This window comes from Oncorhynchus tshawytscha, linkage group LG25 (genome assembly GCF_018296145.1).
Source record: "Oncorhynchus tshawytscha isolate Ot180627B linkage group LG25, Otsh_v2.0, whole genome shotgun sequence".
Lineage (NCBI taxonomy): Eukaryota > Metazoa > Chordata > Actinopteri > Salmoniformes > Salmonidae > Oncorhynchus > Oncorhynchus tshawytscha.
This window is the reverse complement of record NC_056453.1, coordinates 12262214-12286514: the sequence shown is the minus strand read 5'-3', so window position 1 is coordinate 12286514 and position 24301 is coordinate 12262214. Positions and strand designations below refer to the sequence as shown.

Below are 24301 nucleotides of genomic sequence, written 5' to 3'. Positions count from 1 at the left end.
AGTGCCGGTAAAGCACCAGTGAAGTGTGTTTACCGCAAGCATAAAACAGAAGAAGATATACGTTCACGTCACGGTTGACCGCGAAGGAGAGAACTGTCGTTCATACTCGTGTGATATTTCAGTTTCGTGCGGGTTTTATCATGGTTATTTTTGAGAGTCCTTTGTAAATGAAATGTTATTTGTAAGTATTCTGAGATGAGTTGTGTTTGGACGGTTTTGGAGTGCTTATCAAGAAACATTTACTGTCAAACTGCGACAAGAGTTAGCTAACCGGTCATCTGTCAACGTTAGCAAACTAACTGGTCACCTGTCAACGATAGCTAGCAGCTCGTCCATCGTGTGACAACATTTACCCGTATTTGTAAATCATCTAACTACATTGACATTAAGGTAAGCGGACATATCCATGAACAGTATATAATATTAACTACTTTGGCAAACCGCTGGATGTATCCCAAAACAAAGTCACGTCTGGAAGTTTGACAGTTCATTTTTCGCGGGATCCCGCCCACTGTAAATTACAATTGGAGGTGAGGCTCCCAGCCTCCTTTGAACCGTGCACCGATTGGTTCAAATTTGAAAAGGCTACTGAAGTGACATTTGACATTCTGCCTGCCTGTACAATTTACAAAGATGATTGTGTGTAGCAGAGACCGGTGTGTACATGAGTAGCCCATTCTGGATGAGAGAACAAGCAACACTAGTACTAGCAACGAGCAGTTATTTCTCCCGCTTTGTTGGGGAAGCCATTTTGGAATTCTGAATTTGTAATGACTAGGGATTTTTTTTTTTTTTTTTAGTAGTTGATAGCTGACTCATTTACTCTTGTACCTACTGCAACGTGCCCACACTTTGAGGGATACTGTTTATATTGGGAAGTTTGAGGCAGAACAGTGCACCTACGCCCACTGGCTGCTCTACACCGTAACTCACGAGTCTGTATGCGGCATGAAGTCAGCTAATTTTCGCTGCAACTCTCCTGATCTTATTCTGTGGATTTACAAGTTGTATTTACAAAAGGCAAGTTAATGGTGTATTTGACTATACAAATGGAGAGTAGCTTGATAACTAGGCTGCTCTTTACTTCATACTCGGTCTGTAATTAGTCTGTTTGTGAATCTCACTGATACTTTCTTGTCTAAATTCAGTCTGAGTCCTTTTCTTTGTTTACACTACATGAGATGTGACTATGGAAGTTAGGCTAGTTTACATAGGGTGACAGTTCAGAGTAGTTGTTTATTTCATTCATAGCCATACAGGTTAACAGTACCTACCTGGGCGGCAGGTAGCCTAGCGGTTAGAGCCAGTAACCGAAAGGTCTTTGGTTCGAATACCCAAGCCGATAGGATGCCAGAAAAAAACAATCAAGGAATTGATTTAACCCTAATTTGCACCAAGGGGCGCCGAACTACTATGGCTGACCCTGTAAAACTACACATTAAACTGCATTATCCGGTGTATGTGACGATAAAACATTTTTTTAAAAATAATGTTTTGGGGCAGAGTTCTACAAATATTCTCATTGTTATTTTGTATGGAGAGATGTTTATGTACGTGTAAAGATGAGGATTGCTTATTACGTCTTTAAAATGGGTTACCATGTATTTCTGGACAACTAATGGCCGCCGGATGTCTGTGGTTCCGAGTAGTACAGGTCCCACCCAGCCCTCTCATCACACTGTCTGGGTGTGACTTGAGTACACTCCAAGGCTACTATTGCACAGCCATATACTTAAGTGCCATTAGAAAATGGACCCTGTCATGATGCAGCAAAATATCTAGTTTCTGAGGCGAGTTATTAAGCAGAAATTGGTTTTGGGGTAAGCAGTTACTCCTAAAACATTATTTCTACTCATTTAACTGCTACCTTTGTTAGTTAGGAGCTCATAGTATTGTTTAATTGATGGGGTGAATATGTACTACTGGGTTGTAAAAGTCTCATGGTTTGGCTCTTGCAGTCTCATTACTGAGAGAAATTGGAGGCTGGACAGGCATGGACCATTCAAAAGTGAACTCACGCGCCCCACCCCCAGGGAACACTGGCTACACCTACTCTCACAGGTGAGTGTGCATGCAAAGCTGCCAGTCAAGGCCCTGAAAGAGGGATGTCCTGAATGATTTCAATAACTTTCCATTTTAAAGGAGGGGTTCCAAAACCTCTTCACTCGTGGCCCCCCTTCCAGCATTGGAACAGCTTGTGCCTGCATCATGTCTTTTTCTATAGCACTGTTCATGACAAACTGTTCACACCCCTCTTATTGGTTGAAGAATTTTGCAGGTTAAAGCTTATTTCCTATAATTCTACACATTTTGTCATGGTGTGCTAAGAACATTTTTCAGTTTTAAAGGTATTTTTCTTGCAATTCAATACATTTTGCCATGTCTAATGTGTATTCATGTGATATTTAAGTGGCAACAATATCTATGGGTTAAACTTAAATAACAAAACGTTAGCTGATATGGGCTAGTTGAGCCAAAGTTATAAATAGCTCTAAGGAATGCAATGACAAATTGATACACTACTCAATTTTGAAAAGTGCACCTTGTGCGTTCTATTACAACTTTCAAGAGTTTAAAAAAAACATTTTTTATAAGAAGAAGAAAAAAAAAATTAAAAGCTGGACTGAGTATTTTTTTGGGTGTCGAGCGGGTAGAGCCCCACAGTTTGGGAACCACTGGTTTAGTCGATGGTGAGCATAAATTGGCTTTTTTGTGTCAAATACCCTAGATGTGTTTGTTTTGATCAAGGGCTTTGTTTCAACAAATCACACTGGTAGGACTTGCATGCATATGTTTCTCAGATGTTAATTTTGATTTGAAATGTTATTTGAGTAACTGTAGCCCAAGGTGGTTTACCAGGATTACACTTTCTGGCTAAAAACTTTGCCTTCTAACAAAATGAATGTCACGATTTAGGGTAGTTGAATGATTTTATTCAGAGATTCCAGCTCTCATTCTGAGCCGTGTTTATATAGTATTATGGAACCTCTCCACGTGTATTTGGCAATGTTCCCCTTTCTGAAAAAGAGAAGTGCAAAGTGGTTATGTGTCACAGACCCACTGGTTTGTTCTTTGACTGGGTGTGTCTGTTATGTGTGACTCAGAGAGAGGGTTGTTGGAGCTGTTGCACGTGATGTGACAATATTAGCCATTTTATTTCACCATCTGCTCTTAGAACACACAAGCCTGATAGACAAGTGCTCCTATACATTTTCTCTGTCCTTTGCAGTTGCGTTTGGTCTAGCTTAGCTAATAAAACGGAAAGGTTTTAATTTCACTTGACTCTAAATGGTAGATTTACATACTACTAGGGCTGTCCCCAACTTTCGATTGGTTAATTTTAAATTTGATTTTTTAAAGGTTTATATTGGCACATCCTATGTGTCTTGTTAAGGAGAAACATTCCCCCAACCCTGGCTCTCTTTACCTGACACATGTATGCATTGTATGCACGTGACCAAAGACCCATTTGCACGGGAGTAGTATTACTAGAGAATGTTGGTTATGTGATTTATTATTCCAGAAGAGGATTTGGACTGAATTAGTTTCTCAAACTGCCCCCTGTAGTTTAAATTTTTGTATTTTTTTGTAAATTGAAAGTTATAAAGGAAGCCTGGAGGTTTTTATTCTAGTTGTGAAGATAGTATTTCAACATGTCCAGGTGATAGGGTAACACTGATGGCTGGTTTCTAAACCATACCATATTTCCTAAAGTGTTGGTATAATATTTGAATTGAGGAAGTGTGTTATTTTAGCGGTCCGTAGTACATCCTAAATACTCCGCAGCCTTCAGATGTGAGCTAAACCGTGCAATTGCACTTGCGAAGCAATTTTAAGGCTATTGATAATTCTCATCTTAACATTTAGGTCAGTTGTATGCGGCTGCTTTGCAATCTATTAACAGCAAGGGATGCATTAAATGGGGGTGGGGGGATACTGAGGCATTTGGCAATATTCCATTCATACGCCAAAATCATTAATTGGGAAAGTTGATAGGCTACATGTAGGCCGTTCATATAGTTTATATGCAGCACTTAGTTACATTTATAGAATCAGTTATTGTTTTCTTGCACAAACTGAGAGAAACACTTGTCAAATGCCAACATTTCTCTTAAAACACAGGGATGTCAATTCGCACGGGACTAGTATTATCAGAGGACATTGGAGTTGGCCAAAAAACTAAGTTATTCTGCCTAGAATTGTTACATTCCTGCCATTTAAAAATTACTGACATGGCAGATTCGGATGGGACTAAAATTACAGATGTGGTACACATTAAAACTTATCCCGTCCGAGGCCTCCCGGGTGGCGCAGTGGTTAAGGGCGCTGTACTGCAGTGCCAGCTGTGCCACCAGAGACTCTGGGTTCACGCCCAGACTCTGCCTTAACCGGCCGCGACCGGGAGGATGCGCGCTGTGTTAAGAAGCAGTGCGGTTGGGTTGTGTATCGGAGGACGCATGACTTTCAACCTTTGTTTCTCCCGAGCCCATACAGGAGTTGTAGCGATGAGACAAGATAATAGCTACTACCAATTGGATACCACGAAAAAGGGGGTAAAATTCAACAAACAAAAAACGTATCCCGTCCGAATAGGGCAAACTAGGGCTTGAACTATAGCTGTCTTTGCCGTTCTGCTGCCATAGTCAAGACCAAAAAATGCTGTCCCCGTAAAACTAGAATGGTCCCAGTAAGCAAAATGACATTGAAAACACGAATAAAATGTGTTTTCCTGACGTTGGGTTAATTTAAGTTAAATACTTATTTTCCTGATGTTGCAAATATGTGTTTTAGATATTGAAATCAGGCTCATTTTTTTTGGTTTAGAATGAAAGCTGAAAATAAGTAATTTTATAGATGTCTGTTCGGACCAACTCAAGGCTGTTCCAATTTATAGACCTCAATATTTGGTCTAGTACATAGACAATGTATGTGGCAATCAAGGCCGGTCCGCAACTGCTTCAAAAAAATAAGTCTGCATTGGTCCGTGCTTACTGAGGTGTTGCCTGAAATTGAATTTTCTGAATGCCTATATATGTGGAAGGCCTACCGTTTGTAAAATGACTTCCAGACAGGTAAAAAAAATTAAAGACTTCCAAAAGATGTCGGCTCATGCTTACTAGGGTGTAGCCTACCATGTCAGCCTGAAATGGCTTTTTATGAATTCCCATCCATGTGGTAGGCCCACTGTTTGTAAAACAGGCCATTGCATTGGCTTTATTAGTCCTGATTCCTGTGACAAATCAATTTGGCTATTTATGCGCTGAATATCTGCTACCCAACTTTCAGGAGTTATCGCGAGCTTATTTGCAATGTGTTTACACAGCGGGAAATGCAAAAGTGTTTTGTTTTTCATGAGCTTGTCAAATATGGTTAAAACCACTGATCATGACAATGGGGTGACACTCCTGGACGACAGTTGATTGTACGTTCCAAATTGTCCATTTTTGCTTTGACCTGTCCTGTTTTTATGATATGTTGCTTAACATGACGGGTCATTTTTATTTTATTTTTGCTTGAGTGCCATTTTTAGGTTAGCTGATTTGAAATTGAGAAATGTGCGTGATGTAAAAAGTGTCCGTCTCGTTACATTGTCATACATTTTATCTCCAGCCTGTAGGCTACAGAAAAGGCCACATACTCTTTCTACCATATTGTATATCTGCTACATGATTTAGTTTTTTTTTTGACTAAACATTGAAGTGCAGCAGAGACGTCTCTCTCACAGCGGCCTTCGAGGGGCACTCTGGAACTGGACAAGCAAAATATTTTTGCGCTATTGACGAAGTGGGCACTGCTTATCCAAGGGTGGCATCTGCGCTCACCTAAAAAGCCCATGTGCCACTGGTTGAGAGATTGTTTTTGGGCAGAATTATGTGAGGTTTTATGTGTCGTTTTGAGGTGCGTCTCGTTCAGTTTAGTGCCGAAATATTTACCGGTTGCTCAGGAGGTAAAGGGAGAGTCAGATGTGTGGGACATATGACTAGCTGTGGAAAATACTGGGGATCAAGAAAAAGAAGGTAAGGAGCAAGTGCTGCGTGCATATTGTGTGTCAAACACTGTGCTGTATAGACTACAATATCATTTTTCTGACTGTTTGGAACAATTTGTAAACGATACATAATTAACTATAAGCATACCAGAGTAACTTAACTTAAAGCCTTTATTACAGGAAAGAATAAACGGTCACATTCATTTGTGAAATGAATTTCCGGAATGGAACGGTTTATTTGTTTAAGCTAATTATACAAGGCTTGCTTTATTGTATTTTAAAACAAAAATGGTTGATTGCATTTCAAATCATGAATGACTCATATATGCTGTGATGACATCAATGAATTAATGATTGCTACAGTAGCCTATAGAAGTGTTGTAATATAGGCCTAAGTAAGTTACAGTATTAAGGCTAAACTGGATGTGCTCTTAGGCCTACAGCTCGACGATGGTTATACAAGGATGCTTTACTGCATTCGGGAATATTCAGACCCCTTTTCCACATTTTGTTACGTTACAGCCTTATTCTAAAATTGATAAAATTATTTCCCCCTCAATCTGCACACACTGCCCCATAATGGCGAAAACATATTTTTAGAATTTTTGGCAAATGTATTAAATAAAGTAACAGAATTACCTTATTTAGTATTCATACCCTTTGCTATGAGACTCGAAATTGAACTCCGGTGCATCCTGTTTCCATTGATCATCCTTGAGATATTTCTACAATTTCATTGGATTCCACTGGTGGCAAATTTAAATGGATTTGGACATTATTTGAATAGACACACCGATCTATATGAGTTCCCACAGTTGACGGTACATGTCAGAGCAAAAACCAAGCCATGAGGTCGTAGAGCTCTGATCTGGGGAAGGGAACCAAAATGTTTCTGCAGCTTTGAAGGTCTCCAAGAACACTGGCCTCCATCCTTAAATGGCAGCAGTTTGGAACCACCAAGACTCTTCCTAGAGCTGCCCCCCTCGGCCAAACTGAGCAATCGGGGGAGAAAGGTCTTGTTAGGGAGGTGACCAAGAACCCCATGGTCACTGATGGCGCTCCGAGTTCCTCTGTGGAGATGGTTGTCCTTTTGGAAGGTTATCCCATCTCTGCAGCAATCCACCAATCACGCCTTTATGGTAGAGTGGCCAGACTGTAGCCACTCATCAGTAAAAGGCACATGACAGCCTGTTTGGTGTTTGCCAAAAGGCACCTAAAGGTGTCTCAGACCATGAGAAACAAGATTCTCCGGTCTGATGAAATCAAGATTGAACTCTTTGGCCTGAATGCCAAGCATCATGTCTGGAGGAAACCTGGCACCATTCTTACGATAAAGCATGGTGGTGGCGGCAGCATCATGCTGTGGGGATGTTTTTCAGGGGCAGGGACTGGGTGACTACTCAGGATCAAGGCAAAGATGAACAGCGCAAAGTACAAAGATCCTTGATGAAAACCTGCTCCAGAGCTTTCTGGAACTCTTACTGGGACGAAGGTTCCCCTTCCATCAGGACAACTACCCTAAGCACACAGCCAAGACAATGCAGGTGTGGCTTCTGGAAAAGTTTCTGAATGTCCTTGAGTGGCCCAGCCAGAGCCAGGACTTAAACCCGATTTGAACATCTCCAGAGATCTGAAAATAGCTGTGCAGTGACACACCCCCATCCAACCTGACTGAGCTTGAGAGGATCTGCATAGAAGACTGGAAGAAACTCCCCAAATACAGGTGTGCCAAGCTTGTAGCGTCATACCCAGAAGACTTGAGGCTGCCAAAGGTGCTTCAACAAAGTACTGAGTGACGGACCCGGTCTTTCAAAGATAATTTGTAAAAATTAAACACTGTTTCCCATGCTTGGTCAATGAACCATAAACAATTAATGAACATGCACCTGCGGATTGGTCCTTAAGACACTAACAGCTTACAGATGGTAGGCAATTAAGGTCACAGTTATGAAAACTCAGGACACTTAAAGGCCTTTCTACTGACTGAAAAACACCAAAAGAAAGATGACTAGGGTTCCCCCCTAGAAATGTCTGGTAACTTGCAAGTGCCTTGTTGGAAGAGTGGGTAACATCTCACTGCAAGAACTGGCAAATCTGGTGCGGTACTTAACGCATCTGGTGGCCACATCAGATATTGACTGTCCCCCCTGTTAAGGGACATAATATTCCATTTCTGTTAGTCACATGTCTGTGGAACTTGTTCAGTTTCTGTTGAATCTTGTTATGTTCATACAAATATTTACACGTTTGCTGAAAATAAACAGGGATGACAGTGAGCATGTTTCTTTTTTTGCTGAGTTTGTCATTCTGTCCTTGAGCTGTTCTTGTCTATTGATGTTTTGTGTGGACCCCAGGAAGAGTAGTTGCAGCTTTTGCAACAGCTAATGTGGATCCTATTAAAATACCAATACTTACATTCTTTTTATTTTTAAAAGAAATGTACATATTAGCAAAAAATTCTGAACTACATTATTGGGAAATTATTTAATCCATTTTAGAATAAGGCTGTAACTTAAGAAAATGTGTGGTCTGAATGAGAGCCAGTTTCATAGTGCTTGATGGTATTTGCGACTGCACTTGAAGACACGTTCAAAGTTCTTGAAGTTTTCCAGATTGACTGGCCTTCATGTCTTAAAGTGATGGACTGTCATTTCTCTTTGCTTATTTGAGATATTCTTGGACTTAGATACCACCCCTACCTTGTCACAACACTGATTGGCTCTAATGCATTAAGAAAATAAATGTTATTTTTAACAAGGCACACCTGTTAATTGAAATGCAATCCAGTTGACTTCCTCATGAAGCTGCTTGAAAGAATGCCAAGTGTGCAAAGCAGTCAAGGCAAAGGGTGGCTGCTTTGAAGAATCTAAAATATATTTTGATTTAACACTTCTTTTTGGTTACTATGTTTTTTTTTTCATAGTTTTGATGATTTCACTATTCTACAATGTTGAAAAATAGGAAAAATAAGGAAAAACCCTTGAATGAGTGGTACTGTTTTTGTTTATTTTTAAAACAATTGCTACTGCCCGACCTAAAGCAATCTCGGTCGACCAGTCGCTTATTGACCAGACAATCGACCAGTCGACTAAATGGGTCAGACCTACATACCATAGACAGTAGTTATAGGGGGTAATGCTGTTGTATGCCCGACCTAAAAGTCATAGTGAGAGGGAGGGCAATTGTGGTGAATATTTCAGTGACCAGGTTAGGCGATAATCTGCTGCTCCCTAGTCTGACAAATAGTAAGGAAATGATACTGCCTGTGTAGCAACAGGTTCTAGTGTCTTCTCCTTCTAGAGAACATTTTATTTTGGGATTGGCTGGAAATGGCTGGTCAGTGTTTGGCTTGATTGATTAACCTGACTGCACAACTCTTGAGCAAATAGTTAGTCTCCAGATGTGTACTTAGGCGTGTAGCTTGTAAGTAGCCCTAGGCTTGCTTGATGCAGCATAGATCTGCGTTTCTGTAAGAAAGTGATAAGCAAAGATCTCTGGCTGTTGCTATCTTATCGTGTTTGCTGATCCCTGCTCATGAAACACGATGTTTGCACAGTCTTTAATCAGGATGGAGCTTGTCAGATCAAAATGTATTGGTCATGTGCTGAATACAACCGGTATATTATTTACAGGTTAATGCTTAGTTACGAGCCCATCCCCAACAATGCAGAGTTAAATAAAAAGGAAATAGTAACACAATAAACATGAGGCAATATACAAGGAGTAGCAGTACCGAGTCAATGTACGGGGTAATACAGTATACACATTCAGTGCTGGAAAGGTACCCAATTCTCATACTAGAGTAAAAGTCAACATACCTTAATAGAAAATGACTCCAGTGAAAGTCACCCAGTAAAATACTACTTGAGTAGAAGTCTAAAACTATTTGTTTTTTTTAAGAATGTACTAAACTATCAAAATGTAATTGCTAATAAATATATATATATATATATATATATATATTTATTTATTTACTTACTTCAGGACAAGTGTAAATCATTTAACTCCTTATTAAGCAAACCAGATGGCTTTTTAAAATTTTTATATATATATATTTATTTAATTCCATTGTGTATAGCCAGGGGCACATTTCAACATCTACAAACCAAGCATTTTGTGTTTAGTAAATCTGACAGATTAGAGGCAGTAGGGATGACCAGGGATCTTCTCTTGAGTGTTTGAATTGGATGATTTTCCTGTCCTGCTAAGCATTCAAAATGTAGCTTGTACCTTTTGGGAGTCAGGGAAAATGCAAAGTATGTTTTTCATTAAGGATGTAATAAAGTTGTCAAATATAAGGTCGTAAAGTGCAGATACTACAATTTTGGGGGTACCTTAAAGTATTTTTACTGAAGTATTTTGCTCCACGGTGTATCAGTGACTAGGCAATCAGGATATATTGTGAACAGAGTAGCAGTGTGTGTAGTATGTATGTGTAGAGGCTAGTGATTGTAAGGGAGTCGGTGCAAAACAATTACATTAATAATAGGGGTCAATGTAAATGGTCTGAGTAGCCATTTGATTAACTGTTCAGCAGTCTTAAGGCTTGGGGGTAGAAGCTGTTCAGGTGCCTTTTGTTCCCAGACTTGGTGCTCCCGTACCGCTTGCTGTGCTGTAGTCAGACTGTTCGCTCTGCTTGGGTGGCTGGAGTGTTTGACAATTTGTGAGCTGTTGTCGGTCAAGAGGGAAAGATTTGACAGTCACAGATTTCCTGGAGTTGGCCTTAATGGACTATTGATTAACACTAAGCTGGTGATAGACAATCAAGAATGGTGTTGAGTTCTGTCTACATAGAAATTCCTCTTTCTGTTGCCATTGATTATTTTTTCAAATTTGATTTATTTCACCTTTATTTAACCAGGTAGGCTAGCTGAGAACAAGTTCTCATTTGCAACTGCGACCTGACCAAGATAAAGCAAAGCAGTGTGACACAGACAACAGAGTTACACATGGAGTAAACAAGCCAATAACACAAACAAGTCAATGACACCGTATTAAAAAAATTAATGAGGAGGTAGGCAATAAATAGTCCATAGGAGTGAATAATTACAATTTAGCAGATTAACACTGGAGTGATAAATGAGCAGATGATGATGTGCAAGTAGAGATACTGGTGTACAAAAGAGCAGAAAAGTAAAATAAAAACAGTATGGGGATCAGGTAGGTAGATTGGGTGGGCTATTTACAGATGGACTATGTACAGCTGCAGCGATCGGTTAGCTGCTCAGATAGCAGATGTTTAAAGTTGTTGAGAGAAATAAGTCTGACTTCAGTGATTTTTATTTATTTTTGCAATTTGTTCCAGTTACTGGCAGCAGAGAACTGGAAGGAAAGGTGGCCAAATGAGGTGTTGGCTTTGATCAGTGAGATATACCTGCTGGAACATGTGCTACGGGTGGGTGTTATCGTGAACTGAGATAAGGCGGAGCTTTACCTAGCATAGACTTATTACTGTATGTTTTGGAATGAAGTCGCATGTCGTGACAGTTTTGTCTGAACTGAAACACCAGTCAGTGTGCAGCAGCAGATTGGTAAGAACCGTGATAGACTCCTGTCTTGTCCTTTTGTGTGTGAGTGAGAGGAAGAGCGACTGCTGCACCCATTGGCCTGGTCTCACTGAAGTTGTTCTGGGCCTGGCTCCCCTTGCCCAGACCCCAGCCTGGGTATTTGGGTGGGACTGCCCGGGATCTCTGCTGAGGACACACCGCTGTCCCACGCAAGGGCCTAGAGCACACTGGCAGGAGGAGCAGCAGGCCAGGCAGAGGAAAGCACATAATTGGCTCTGCCAAGGCCCCGTGTAATCCTGGAAAGGCTTTATTTAGCTCAGGCGTTAGCAACTGGTGGTCCAAAACTGTCCCACAAGTTTTTTTAATTTTTTATTAAATTGTTTTAAATTGACTGCAAGGTTTTTTTTGATTTAGTATGTTTTTTTGGTAAAAACATGGCAAATCACCAGGAATTCAGCTAAAAATGAGTTTCATTTAGGGAATCTGTTAGCCAATTATTCCCACAAATAAAGACCCATACAGACAGTGGTTAAGAGCGTTGGGTTAGTAAACAAAAGGTCGCTGGTTCGAATCCACGAGATAACTAGGTGAAAAATCTGTGCCCTTGAGCAAGGCACCCTAATTGCTTAACCCTAATTGCTTCTGTAAGTCGCTGTGGGTAAGAGTCTGCTAAATGACTAAAATGTAAATATGTGATCGTGTCTCAATGTAATCAAGGTATGAAATTGTTATTTTCTAAAATCATCTTTTTGGGCTTAGTTGTGGTCAATTTGCAGTGTACAACTTATAATTATGTTCCAGCCCCCGACTATCCGCTCTGCCAAATATCGGCCTGTAGCTAAATCTAGTTCCCTACCCCCGATTTTAGCGAGTGACGGAAGACTCAGTGGGAGAACAAGAGGACAGGGTGAGTTTATTTTTATGTAGGAAAGAGCCCCGTTAGTCCTTTGTTTATGGATTACCAACATTAGTTTATAGAAAAGTTCAGGACTCAGATGTCTCCCTTCTCTTCCTCCTTTTGTACAGTCAGTTGCACTTAAAAACTGACCTCCCTTGTCAGTTTAAAATGCATAATGTAAGGATTGGTGTCATTGTTTCACCGAGGGAGGGGGGGAGGGTTGTTGAGTAGGTAAGTGGCTCATCTGTCCCTGGCTACAGGAAGTGAAGTGTAGCCTAGGCTACATACAGTAAGTGAAGTAGTGTTAGGTTGCCTGAGCTCTCCTGGCTCGCAGGATAGTGTGTGGAGTGTCTGTGGGTGTTCATGATGTTTATCCGTGGGTTTATTTCTCTGGGATGAGCGACGGTGACGAGGGGTGGACTCTGGAGAGCTGGGGTTGGACAGACCTGTGTGTATCATCCTCCTTTCTGTTTCATTACCTTCTTTGTGTGTGTGCACTTGGCTATGTTTAGATAGGAGTGACCCTGCTTGCTATGTGCTCACCTTGAAGGTTGTGTGTGTGTGTGTGTGTGTGTGTGTGTGTTTTCATAGGGATTAGGTTTCAGGCTGTAATAGCCTGTCATGCATTGTTTTGGAAAGTTGTTACACTGTGCTAGCTATTCCCTACTTGGACTTCAGTTAGCCTTATGATCTTATCTGTCGCAAGTACAGATTTTGAAACAGTTCCAAAGTCCAACAATGTGAATGCCGGACAGAGTTGTTCCTTGAGAGATGGCAGCACTTTTCTTTTTTTTGTTTTTTTGTTGCAAGGTTAAGTTGGGCATTGCTTAATAAATTAGACTGATGCCAACCTGGTTACAGTCTGAGATGATGCCGTTTTGTTTGGAACATATCATCTGAACAAGTGCTACAAGCCAGAATGTTGAATAAAATGTAATTGGGAAAAAAGTTGATCTTAATACTCGATGCCAAGGCATATTATCCAAAGTCAGAGAATGGTACTTGACCCAGACACAGAATGGTACTTGATCCAGCTATTCCTGTTCAATCGTTGGGCATCTTTTTTTGTAAAATATTTTACGTGACAGCCATGTATGCATTAATAAACCAATTACACAATCAATTTGACTGTTTTACCAATGTCACTACTTCACATAATGGCATTTATTGGAATGGTACATCTCCATTTGATAAACTGGGCATATCAAGATGTAGCCTCGGTCTATTCACAATGCAGGTGACTTCATATTCAGTAGGAGTGCGTGCATGCGTTGACTTATTGAGTTTGTTTTGGCTGACGTCCTCTGTAGCCCCATGAATCTGTTTCACTTCCATGTGGAACTTATTGTATTGTACTGAACAACATTTGCATAGAAGTAGCTTATTTTATAAAAGTGTGCAGAATCTCTTAACCTGTAATGATTTCATTCACAAGCGAAGAGGGGTGCGGCCTGTTGGAGCCCTTTGGGGGAGAGGGAAAGAAGTGAGGGAGAGATTTTAAGCGAATTAATGTTTTGGTGGCAATCAGCATATTTTGCGTTTCACAAAGTTACTAGGGTAGTGAATTGATACACTTAACTTCATGATGCTAGCAAGGAAAGTTAGCCTAGCTGGAAGCTACCGGTATTGTCTTGCATTGTAAAGTGTTCTAGCCTGTATGAACGTTTTGTTGTTTTGCTCAGTTTCAAAAATGTTACGTGTAGTGTCACAAATATTCATGTGTGTTAAGTTCTGTGCAGCATGAGGGAGCTAACATGATGCAGCCCAGACTCCGATTGCATGCTTGCATTGAGTGGAGCAGGCACGGTGCGTTCCGTGGGGGACATTGGCTGCGACACACAATTTACAGAAGTACTGAAAGTAACAAATTAGAGCAACAAACTGTTTTTTCATGTTCTAGTGTACATGAATTTTGGTATATTGTTCGACACTGGACAGGGGAATACAATGGCAGCCTCAGTTTAATCATTGTGCTGACAGTACAAAGTTTTCTGCCATTGGGGACCAATTGCACCTTCCCTGTTTTTGTATATTAACTGTAAAGGAAGTTGGCTCATAGGCTCTACTTTAATATATATGTGCGATGTATAGGCTACATAATATGGTAGTACATTTGAAGAAGTGCCCTTTTCAAGACACCAAGGACAATGAAAACCGAAGGGCATTGCCAATCGATTGAATCAGTGATTAGAGACTGCGACTTGTTTGTTTTTATTCTAATCTAATGCATTCCTCCCATCTTCTCTTCCTTGTGTTGCTCAGCTCCAGCTACTCTACAACAGCCCTGGACTTTGAGAAGGAGCACAGGATCACGCCCGTCTTAGAGTCTCCCAGGATGTCTCGGCGGAGCCTGCGTTTGCACTCCACCACTGGTCTCTATGGCGATGACAGCTTGGACTCTTCTCTCAACCACATGTACCACAGCGCCTCCTTCAGTGCAGGAGGAGCCAGTCGCAGAGATTCCAAGTAAGCGATGTTGTAGGTCGCCCTGTGGTTCCTTCAATTGATTTGGGCCCAGAAAATGTTACATCCAGGGTTTTCTATGTCTAATCTGACTGTCTGTTCTCTCCCAGGGCATTGAAGAGCAGGAGGTCTCAGCAGCACGCTGTCTCCTGCTCCCAGTCTCTGCTCCTCACCACGCCCCTTAAGAGCCAGCATGGCTCCCAGCAACACAACAGCAGCCTGCACAGCGTGGCCGCCAGCGACGCCTCCCTGCTCTCCTCCATGCTGGACAAGTCGTGTATCCAGGAGCGCACGCTGGTCGACGGCTTCTGGGGCTTGGATGAAGACTCTGAACTCAAAGGTAATTTTTAAAAGGAACTTATCAATCAGTTACTTGTACTGTCCGCAACATCAGCCTGTGTCTTGAATGGATTCCTTTACAATGGGCTATTTTTTTTATTAAAAAATAAAAAATAAAAAAATTATTGATCAAATCTGTGTTTCTTAGAGCGGACCATGACAGACAGTATGTGTGAGGCCAACGGAGACATTAACTCGGCACAGACCCAGACCTCCATGGTCAACGGAAGCTTCTGTAAGGGCCGCACGATCCACCTGGACAGAAATGACGCGCTCACTGCCTATTCCAAGCACTCCTCAACTGCAGCCCGCTCTGCCACCAACAAGCAGGCCCTGACAGCCCCCGCCGCCTCGCCTTCCTCCACCATCTACGCCAGGGACAAAAGCCGCAAGCACAGGACAGGTGAGCGAGGCAGCCACAGAAGTACTATAACGTGTATGTCCTTAAAACGTGTGTTGTACTTGGGAGTGGGAGTTTTGCCTTCCCATTTTCGTTTTGAAGGAATATCATAGTGTAGATGCTTGGGTTTTGGAATTTCGGTTTGTTTTCTTAACATTTTGACATGTTTTGTGATTTTGTAAAGTGCATTTTGAACCAAGTTGATTTGATTCAGGTGTGCTGGTGTCCTTCTCGGACACCTGTGTGCGCGTGAGCAGGAGGGCAGCAGCCTCTGTGGCATCCGGCTTCTCACTGCTCTTACAGAGTGTGCTGCTGAGGTCACGTAAAGAGGGCACAGGTATCAGGCTCTGCGCCGGCTCTGCCTATTGATGTCTTTACAGCGCCAACATTTCCTCTCTATTCCTCACACATCTGCCTGGCAGCTTCCCACTTTGTTGTGTTATGAATGATGACTATATCAGATAATTCACTGTTTTAGATGGGGGGGGCTCAACACTGCACTCGAACAGTGGCTTGTGCATGCTGCCAATAAATCTGATAAAGCATGTTGCTGAAGCTTAACATAATCATGTCATCTGGGTCGTTCCTTTTTTAAATAAAATAAAAAATACGCTCTTTCTCTTTAGGTGTCCTGTGGTCAGCTTTAGACACCTGTCTGAACCATAGCAGGAGGGCAGCTGCCTTCACTGTGTGTTTAGTGACTCTGCTCATACAGGCTGCTGTGCTGAAGACGGGCAGTGTGGGCAGAAAAGTGGTTAATGGAGGTATTCCACTGCTTTTTTTTTTTTTTTTAAGAGGCTAACCCATTTTTTTTTTGTGGCATCTGGGCTTCCACAAGGCGGGTGTTGTGTGTGATTTGCATGGGTCAATACTTGACACTTGATTTCAGGAATCTTGCTGCTTGCAGTGCACCAATTCTACATTTCACTCTTGCTTTCACTCTGTTTTTGAATAGATAATGGTGAATGAGTCTTCCTCCTGCACTGACTCTGGAGGTTGCAGATGCTGTGTGAATCATGGTGGCTTTCACTGATTAACCTGAACTCACACTCCTTGTCACCTGCTTCTGACTCTTCTCCCTCTTTCTTTTCTCTCTTTTTCCAGGGGGAGAGAGGCTGACACTACCACAGTTTATCCTGCCTACACCTTTCACTCCTTTTTACATTACACTACCTTTTTATATTCTGGTGTTTTCACTTTGACCACACAGATTTCACCCTCTGTTTCTCTTCCAAACAAATGGGCTGCTTTGGCTGTTGCCCTGGTGACATGCAAATGCTCTGTCTCGCTCTCGACTCACTGTTCCTCAGCTCTGGTGAAGGGAAAGAGGGATGTTTGTCTGTTTAGTTGTTTAATTTGATTTCTTTCTTATTGGTTGTAGCTCACTCCAGCTACTGCGGAAGCATGAATGTAAATGAGTTGGGGACTGAGGGGAAACGCATGAATCTGAATGGTGCTCTTTGTAAGTGTAAATGACTTTGACATTTTTGTAGACTTTGACATGTTTGTTTTGAAGGTCTATAATGGACGAACATTTGGTGATTGGTGTGGTTAGTGAGTAGCCTACATCTTGTGCTGTAGCTGAGTGCTTCTGTCACTGGGCAACCCAGAGATGTAAAGAGCTTCCTCTTAGCCTTTCACTCACTCTTTGTGGCTACACACATCTGCCATTTACTTTTGTTAGATTTCTTTGTTAGCAGAAATGTCAGCCCTTCTGATTTTTTAAAATTTTCTTTAGTCTCTCAAAACAATGTCATGCGTTCTTTTGCTGCTCATCCACACTGCTTACGATAACAGGTGACGACTGCAAAGGGAAGCAGCGCGTGGAGACACGCATTGTCCAATCCTCATCACGGGTCTGCCGGTCACACCATGTGTTGGGGGAACTGTGGCTTGCCACTACTTACTCAGGTTACCTATTAAGTGATCAAACTCTGGCCTATCCTCATACACTTGAAATGAATGAATCCAGTTCAACCTTTTTAGTCCCTTGTTTTTTGTTACTTGGTTGGTCCCCAGGCTCCAGAGTGTTGTGGGCGGGGCAGAAGGCAGGCTCAGCTGTGCGGTCCGTAATGAGGAGGATGCTGTCTGTTCTCTGGTTGGCAGCCGTGTCCCCAGGTCACCATTTTACCATGTTTCAAATAACTCTACACTCTTACCGTGTTTAACCAGCCTCTCAACCTCCGGATAAACCTCTGCTTGTCCTGCATGTTTCCTCCTAGTTCTAGTCTCCCCATGGCTAGCTTGTGTGTCTTTCTACCTTTTAAAACCTATTAGAATGGTGGCTTGGAGTGCAATCTAACCTTGCAGTTTAACAGGTGCTGCAGGCTCTTACAAAATACTGGGACTCATTCTTACCTGTTCCATTTAATTTGCGTTTCATCATTTGAATTTGCTGTGTTAGGCTAGGAAACTACAACGGCTGTCTGCAGAAGTGCTTCCCCATCTGTCTGCTGCTTCTGTCCCTCTGGGCGGGAATTTCGATTTTAAAATCTGTTCCAAGAATGGGAGCAATTTGTCAACAGGAGTGTGATGGAGTACTGCGGTTAAACGAAAGATGGGCTCGCCCTAAAAAAAACGTACAAAAAAAATCTCTGCTGCACTCTGCATCTACGCTGACAGAGAAGAACACTGTTGCTCTATCGCCCCTGTCTGTAACTAACTCCGTAACCTGCACTTTATCTCCTTGCCTCTTACCTCATCTGGTGAATGTACTTAATTACCTTATCTTTAGTGCTGTGTGGAAGTGCCTCTACCCCCTCCCACCTCCTGAAGAACTTCCACTAATCTGCTCTCCATGGCTTTCTTTTATTGTGTGTTCAGGGAAGTCAGCGACCGGGGCTTTCTGGTGGCTGGGGACCGGATGGTATCATCTGGCCACCGTCATGTCGCTCCTCAACATATTCGTCTTGACACGGTGAGTCTCTTGGGGCTGCTGGAGTAACACCCGAGGCTTGTGGATGGGATACATGTGATCACACTAACAAGGGTGTTCCTGTTTTTCATAGGTGCCTTCCCAAGCTCCTCAAACTCCTGCTGATTCTGCTCCCATTCCTCCTTGTCCTCCTTGGTGAGTAGCACTGCTCTTGTTGTCCACCCCAAAGCCCTGCTGCTGGTTATCCATATTCCGCAGTACTGTGCAGTCACTTATTCTGACATATTTTAACCGCATTCTACTGCAGACACCTTTTCTGTCTCATTTATCCTCCTCTGGGTTCTCCCAGCTCTGTGGCACTGGGGTCCGTCCAGCCTGCTGTCTGTGTTGCCTGCCATTAACATCACTGAGTGGAGGACGGCCTACTCCTTCAGTCAGACCCCTCTGGAACCAACCAAAGACAGCCAGCCCATCATGGCTCAACCACCACCAGCTGTCTCACAGGTTGAAGTGATATTGATGCTCGTATTCATTCACCATTTATGATTGTCATCTTGCGTAAGACCATCTAATTCTATGGATGAGGCTAGTTGCACAGTTAGCTGACCTCTATCCTCCCATGTATGAGAGCAGCCAGGCAGTGTGCTGGTGTCTGTGGACTCTGAGCGCCTAGCCCGGTTGGAGCAGAGGCTGGCCCAACTGTGGGAGAAGGTGGAGCGAGGGGGCCGAAGGCAGGAAAACCAGCACAGGGAGGTGCTGAGTCTCTACCAGTCTGTACGAGAGCAGCTGGACACCCAGACAGACAAGGACAGCATGGGGCTGTGGGTGTCTGGCCTACTGGAGGAGAGACTCCTTCTGCTGAAGAGTGGGATGGAGAAGGATGCAGCACTGCGGAGTGAACTGGTGAGATTATCCTGGTTGGATTGTTAGGGGTTCATTTTATCCAGTATATTAATTTAGCTTGTAATGAAAAGTAAACAAGTATACAATTCGGTACGCTTACTTGGTTAGCTTTTTTACTTTTTATTTTTAGCCTCTATGCTCATCTACTCTTCCTGTGTTGTTCAGAGTCAGGAGATTGGAGAGCAGTATGTGGTGCAGCAGCAGGGCCAAGCGTCTCGTCTGGCTCAGCTAGAGGTGCTGCTGCAGACACTGACTGCCAAGACAGAGGTACAGACTCCGAGCCTATACTCAATTCTATGCACTTACTTTACTGTAGAAGCTCTATTAAAAAGTATTTGTCATATATCCATGTTATGTTGATTTTACATCTTTAGGAGGTGCAGAGGAGGCAAGCAGACACTTCCAGTGCTACACCTGCACTGCCACCAGTTCCTGTGCAAGTCAAGTGAGTTCAGCACTTAACCCTTTTGGATTGTAATAATTCAATAAAATCATGAGTGGTGTTGAATATTCCTCCTCGTGACAATGTGTGCTCTTTCAGTGTGGGTGTGGACAGCGAGTCCCGTGATGCCTTGCTGGCGGAGGTGCAACTTCTAGAGGCAACGCTGGGGGGCATTAGGCAGGACCTGCAGGGGGTGATGGGATGCCAGGGCATGTGTGACCGCCTGGACACACTCCATGAAACGGTGAGTAGCTTGCTCTGTACTGTGCATGCATTGTACCAGGGCTTGACATTACCTTTTTTTCATTACATGGCCAAAAGCTCAAGTCACTTGGTTTGTAACACCATAGGTCAAAAAGGTGACTGAGAATTGGGTTGTAATGATACAAGGAACCACTTGACAAAATAATCTTATTATCACTGGTATTGACAATGGAAGGCTGCTGGTCTCTTATCCAATGTGGTATATCTCCTGCTGTTGTGGCCTTGAGCAAGGCACTTAACTCGCCACAAATTAAAACACTGCACTGACAGGCTACTGTATAAAACATGTGGGCTGTCAACCTTCCATCTGGAGAGCTACTGGGTGTGCAGGCTTTTGATCCATCCCTGCTCAAGCATACCAGTCAGTTTATCAAGGTCCTGTTTAAAAATAAAACATTGCATCTGGTTTTGTACAAATCTTTTTTTTTTTTTTATTATTTTTTTTTTTTAACCATGTTCATTCGGACAATTTAAATCCTATAACCTGCTTGTCCAACAATTATTTTTCAAATGTACTTGCTGACGAGAGTAAAATGTCGAGCCCTGTGTACCTTTCCAGATGGCCTCTCCCATTCCTTTGATTAGCTGGTCCTGTACAGACACTCAATATTATTTAGTACTGAGATGATTTTGCTGGAGTTCTTTATATAAATCCTCTCTGTTGACCTCTGTCTGATGGCGTCTGTCTCACTGTGTGGTCGTGGCAGGTGTCTGAGCAAGTGTCAGCCCAGGTGAGGACGGAACTGCGGGCCCTGTTCTCTCGCAGCGAGCAGGTCGGAGATTCCCAAACCAGAGAAAAGGAGCTCCCAGAGTCCCTGCTGCAGTGGCTCTCTGAGCGCTATGTAAGCGGGGTTGACGTGCACGCCTCTCTGACCTCCCTGGAGCTCAGCATCCTGCAGAACGTGACCCTGCAGCTGGAGAAGAGCAGGGCCAGGCAGGAGACGCACAGCACTGAGACTGTCACTCAGACTGTGATGCACACTGTTGGAGCCGCAGGGGCCGGGATGTCTGAGGAGGTAGGTTTGGTTTGGGGAATTTTGTGACAAAAGAACATTTTGTGTAGTTTTTATTAGTCTAATTTTTTTATTAAGAAATCGCTAATGCATTTCCCGGTTGCTAAAATTTGAAGAGTTTGACTAAATTAATTAAGTATAGTGTAAAGAAGTGTTCGCCAACTAGCGGACCACGGGTGGCCGTTTTTATCTGCCCAAACTAAGTATTCCCATGCGTTATAGAGCGCAACGTGATCATATACATATGTAAGCAAGGTTTGAAATGCTTATGTTTTAGTCAAATATATTTTTAAAAATGTGGGCTTCTTGCAGTCAATTTGCAGTCTAGAAATGATTTGTAATTATGTTCTGGCCCCTGGACCATCCGCTTGAGAAAATAATCGACCCGTGGCTGAATTTAGTTGATGATCCCTGGTGTACAGAAGCATTGTACCATCTAAACTGCTGTGAAATATATTTTCTATAAACAAAAAATGTTATTTTCAGCTGTTTTAAAGCTGTTACAAAACCGGAAGTAAAAGACGCAAAAACTAAACTTAAGAACAGAAAGCATTTAAATGGCGCACATAGAACCGATCTACCGCTTCTTAGACTTTCATTGACTGCTCTAACTCTTGTTTCAGTGAATTTGGTTGGGTCACCCAAAAAGTTAAGATTGCATGAAATCATTTTCAAATCCAAAACATTCAATGTGATCATCTGCACTATTCCATTTCCTCACCCAACCACTCTTTTCCTCTCTTCCTCCTCCAGCATGTACAGCTGATAGTGAAGAATGCTCTGAAACTCTACTCCCAGGATCGGACCGGCCTGGTAGACTATGCTCTGGAGTCTGGCGGTAAAGTTTCACAGTTGTTGTGATGGGGCGTGGCAACTAGGCTTTAAAAAATAAATACAAATAATGAATCATCTACTGCCTATTATTTGAATGATCTGTTTGTACTTTGTGCAGTAGTTCCTGGTATGACTGGCTTTAACATTGCCCTCGTTGTAAAATGGGTGTGGTTGACATTGTGTACAGTCGTGAAAGTGACATGAGCTATCAATGGCTGTGTGTGTTTTTCTGTGTCTACAGGCGGCAGCATCCTGAGCACTCGCTGCTCTGAGACGTACGAGACAAAGACAGCACTGATGAGTCTCTTTGGCCTCCCGCTCTGGTACTTCTCCCAGTCTCCTCGTGTGGCCATACAGGTACGAATCAAGTCATAGCACCACATGAGACGAATCTGAGTTTTATGATCTCTTCATGATTTACTAGATTCATTACATTGGGTTTCCGTTCCTGATACTGCCTTGCCGACACATGGAAGACCTTTTCAAAAGTAGTCCATCCATAACATGGTTTAATCTTGAGCTCTCTCTTACACTGCAGCCTGACGTCCATCCAGGGAACTGCTGGGCGTTTCAGGGTTCTCATGGTTACCTGGTGATTCGTCTCTCCATGAGGATTGTGCCCTCTGCCTTCTCATTGGAGCACATCCCCAAATCCCTTTCACCAACAGGCACTATCAGCAGTGCCCCGCGCCAGTTTACCGTCTATGTAAGCCATGCAAACCTCAACTACCCTGCTTACCCAATTAACATTCATGTCGGCTATTACTGTCTCAGCCATTCAGAAGCAAACCTAGTAGACGCTCAAGTCAGTCACACACACATTTACTGTGTGAACTCTGGTGAGGCACTACTGATTGACACATTTTATTTCTGTGGGTCTCTGCTGTTTTCTAACTGTGTACTCTTGTTTCCAGGGTCTGGATGATGAGTACCAGGAGGAGGGTAAGTTACTGGGCAGCTACACCTACCAGGATGATGAAGATGCGCTTCAGACTTATCCCGTCACCGTAAGTACACTTCAACACTACCTCAAGGGGCTTGATTGGCCAGTGGAAGATGTGTTATGTTAGTAGTCCACATGGCATTTATCTCTAGTATGATTAGAGATGGTGACTTCTTACATGGCTTGAGTCTAAATTGAGTGTCTTCTGCTATCTATCCACAGGAGGAGAATGATAAAGCCTATCAGATCATTGAGGTTCGAGTGCTGTCCAACTGGGGTCACCCGGAGTACACCTGCCTGTACCGCATCAGAGTGCACGGTCAGCCCAGTGTCAACTGATGGCACAGATCAGACCACCCTGTCTACATTTTAATGTTCTGCAGATGACTGGAGCCAATTATGCGCACACGTAAATATGCTTGATCCACAAACTTTATCTGTGCACTAACTCATCTCACCAGGACAGAGGCTCTAACAGAGTGACCACAGGTCTGAATCTGAAGCATGGCCACTGGTGCCTGACTTTCGAAGGACTATCACCCAACCACTAATAATTTATTACATTTGTAAAACGGCTTTCATTTGACAGAATAATCTCAAAGTAACATTGGGCTCCTACATAGGGGAGGAAAATATGGATGCGATTCTGTGCTTTACTACGTCAGACAAGATTTTATTGGTTAAGGAATGTTTCAAGTACATTTACTCAGTCTATTTATACATGCCCTATATGTGTTGACAACTGAATTCATGTGTGTTGAGCCCTTGTCGCTCATGGTGAAACCAGGGCCCATATCCACAAAGCATATCAGAGTAGAAGTACTGATCTAAGATCAGTGTGTCCTTTTGGATCATAATGAATAAGATCATATGGACAGATCCTAGATCAACTCCTCAAATGCTTTGTGGATATGGGCCCAGGTTCTACCATGTTCTTACGAACAACGGAAGAATGTAAACTTGTACATTTTGTCAATAGTTTGTCATTTTTAAGTCTACTAATATCAGTGTTGCTTTGAAATATGTATATGCTGCAATTATAAAATGTTATTAATTTGTTTGCATTTTTTTAAAGGGAATTTACCACTCAAGTAAGTTAAGGATATCTTGCACTGGTCCTTTCAGCCACAGAAGTCAGGCTTTAGTCCTTTATTGAGTATCTTCAAGTGCCCAGTTGTAAATCTCATTGTTTGTCCCGAGTTACTGAAATGCCAATCTGTGTAATATATTTTTGTAAAGGCTTTTTGGACTATTTGTAAATGGTCTTGGGACTATACAGGTTTATTTTGTTTTATAATTTTATTTTTGTCTTTTGTACATAATTGTAATGTGTAAAATGTTCAAATAAAAATTTTGATTTTGTAGCAGTCATTGACTTGAGTTTAGCTTTTTTATTTTTTATTAATAACTTTGAAAGGAAATAAGGCAGAA

General features: G+C 42.4%; 1 protein-coding gene across 14 annotated transcripts; it reads left to right on the top strand.

Moving 5' to 3' along the window:
• The first annotated feature begins 43 nt into the window (after positions 1-43).
• On the top strand, positions 44-24241 carry LOC112224236 (SUN domain-containing protein 1). 14 transcript variants are annotated; one of them, XM_024387658.2, is made up of 23 exons: positions 44-390; positions 1959-2061; positions 14657-14860; positions 14968-15197; positions 15345-15599; positions 15811-15933; positions 16223-16360; positions 16978-17058; positions 17394-17507; positions 17616-17714; positions 18420-18513; positions 18605-18666; positions 18779-18975; positions 19105-19374; positions 19540-19641; positions 19749-19819; positions 19916-20060; positions 20788-21096; positions 21847-21931; positions 22169-22284; positions 22466-22633; positions 22842-22934; positions 23093-24241. In XM_024387658.2, the coding sequence occupies exons 2-23, from the start codon at positions 1994-1996 to the stop codon at positions 23207-23209; spliced, it is 3141 nt and encodes a 1046-aa protein (XP_024243426.1). In that variant the 5' UTR covers positions 44-390; positions 1959-1993; the 3' UTR covers positions 23210-24241. The 14 variants fall into 14 exon arrangements, with proteins under 14 accessions (XP_024243426.1, XP_024243434.1, XP_024243430.1 ...); XM_024387662.2 differs by lacking the exon at positions 44-390 and adding an exon at positions 644-1020 and having other exon boundaries at positions 18821-18975; XM_024387657.2 differs by lacking the exon at positions 44-390 and adding an exon at positions 644-1020.
• The last annotated feature ends 60 nt before the right edge of the window (positions 24242-24301 follow it).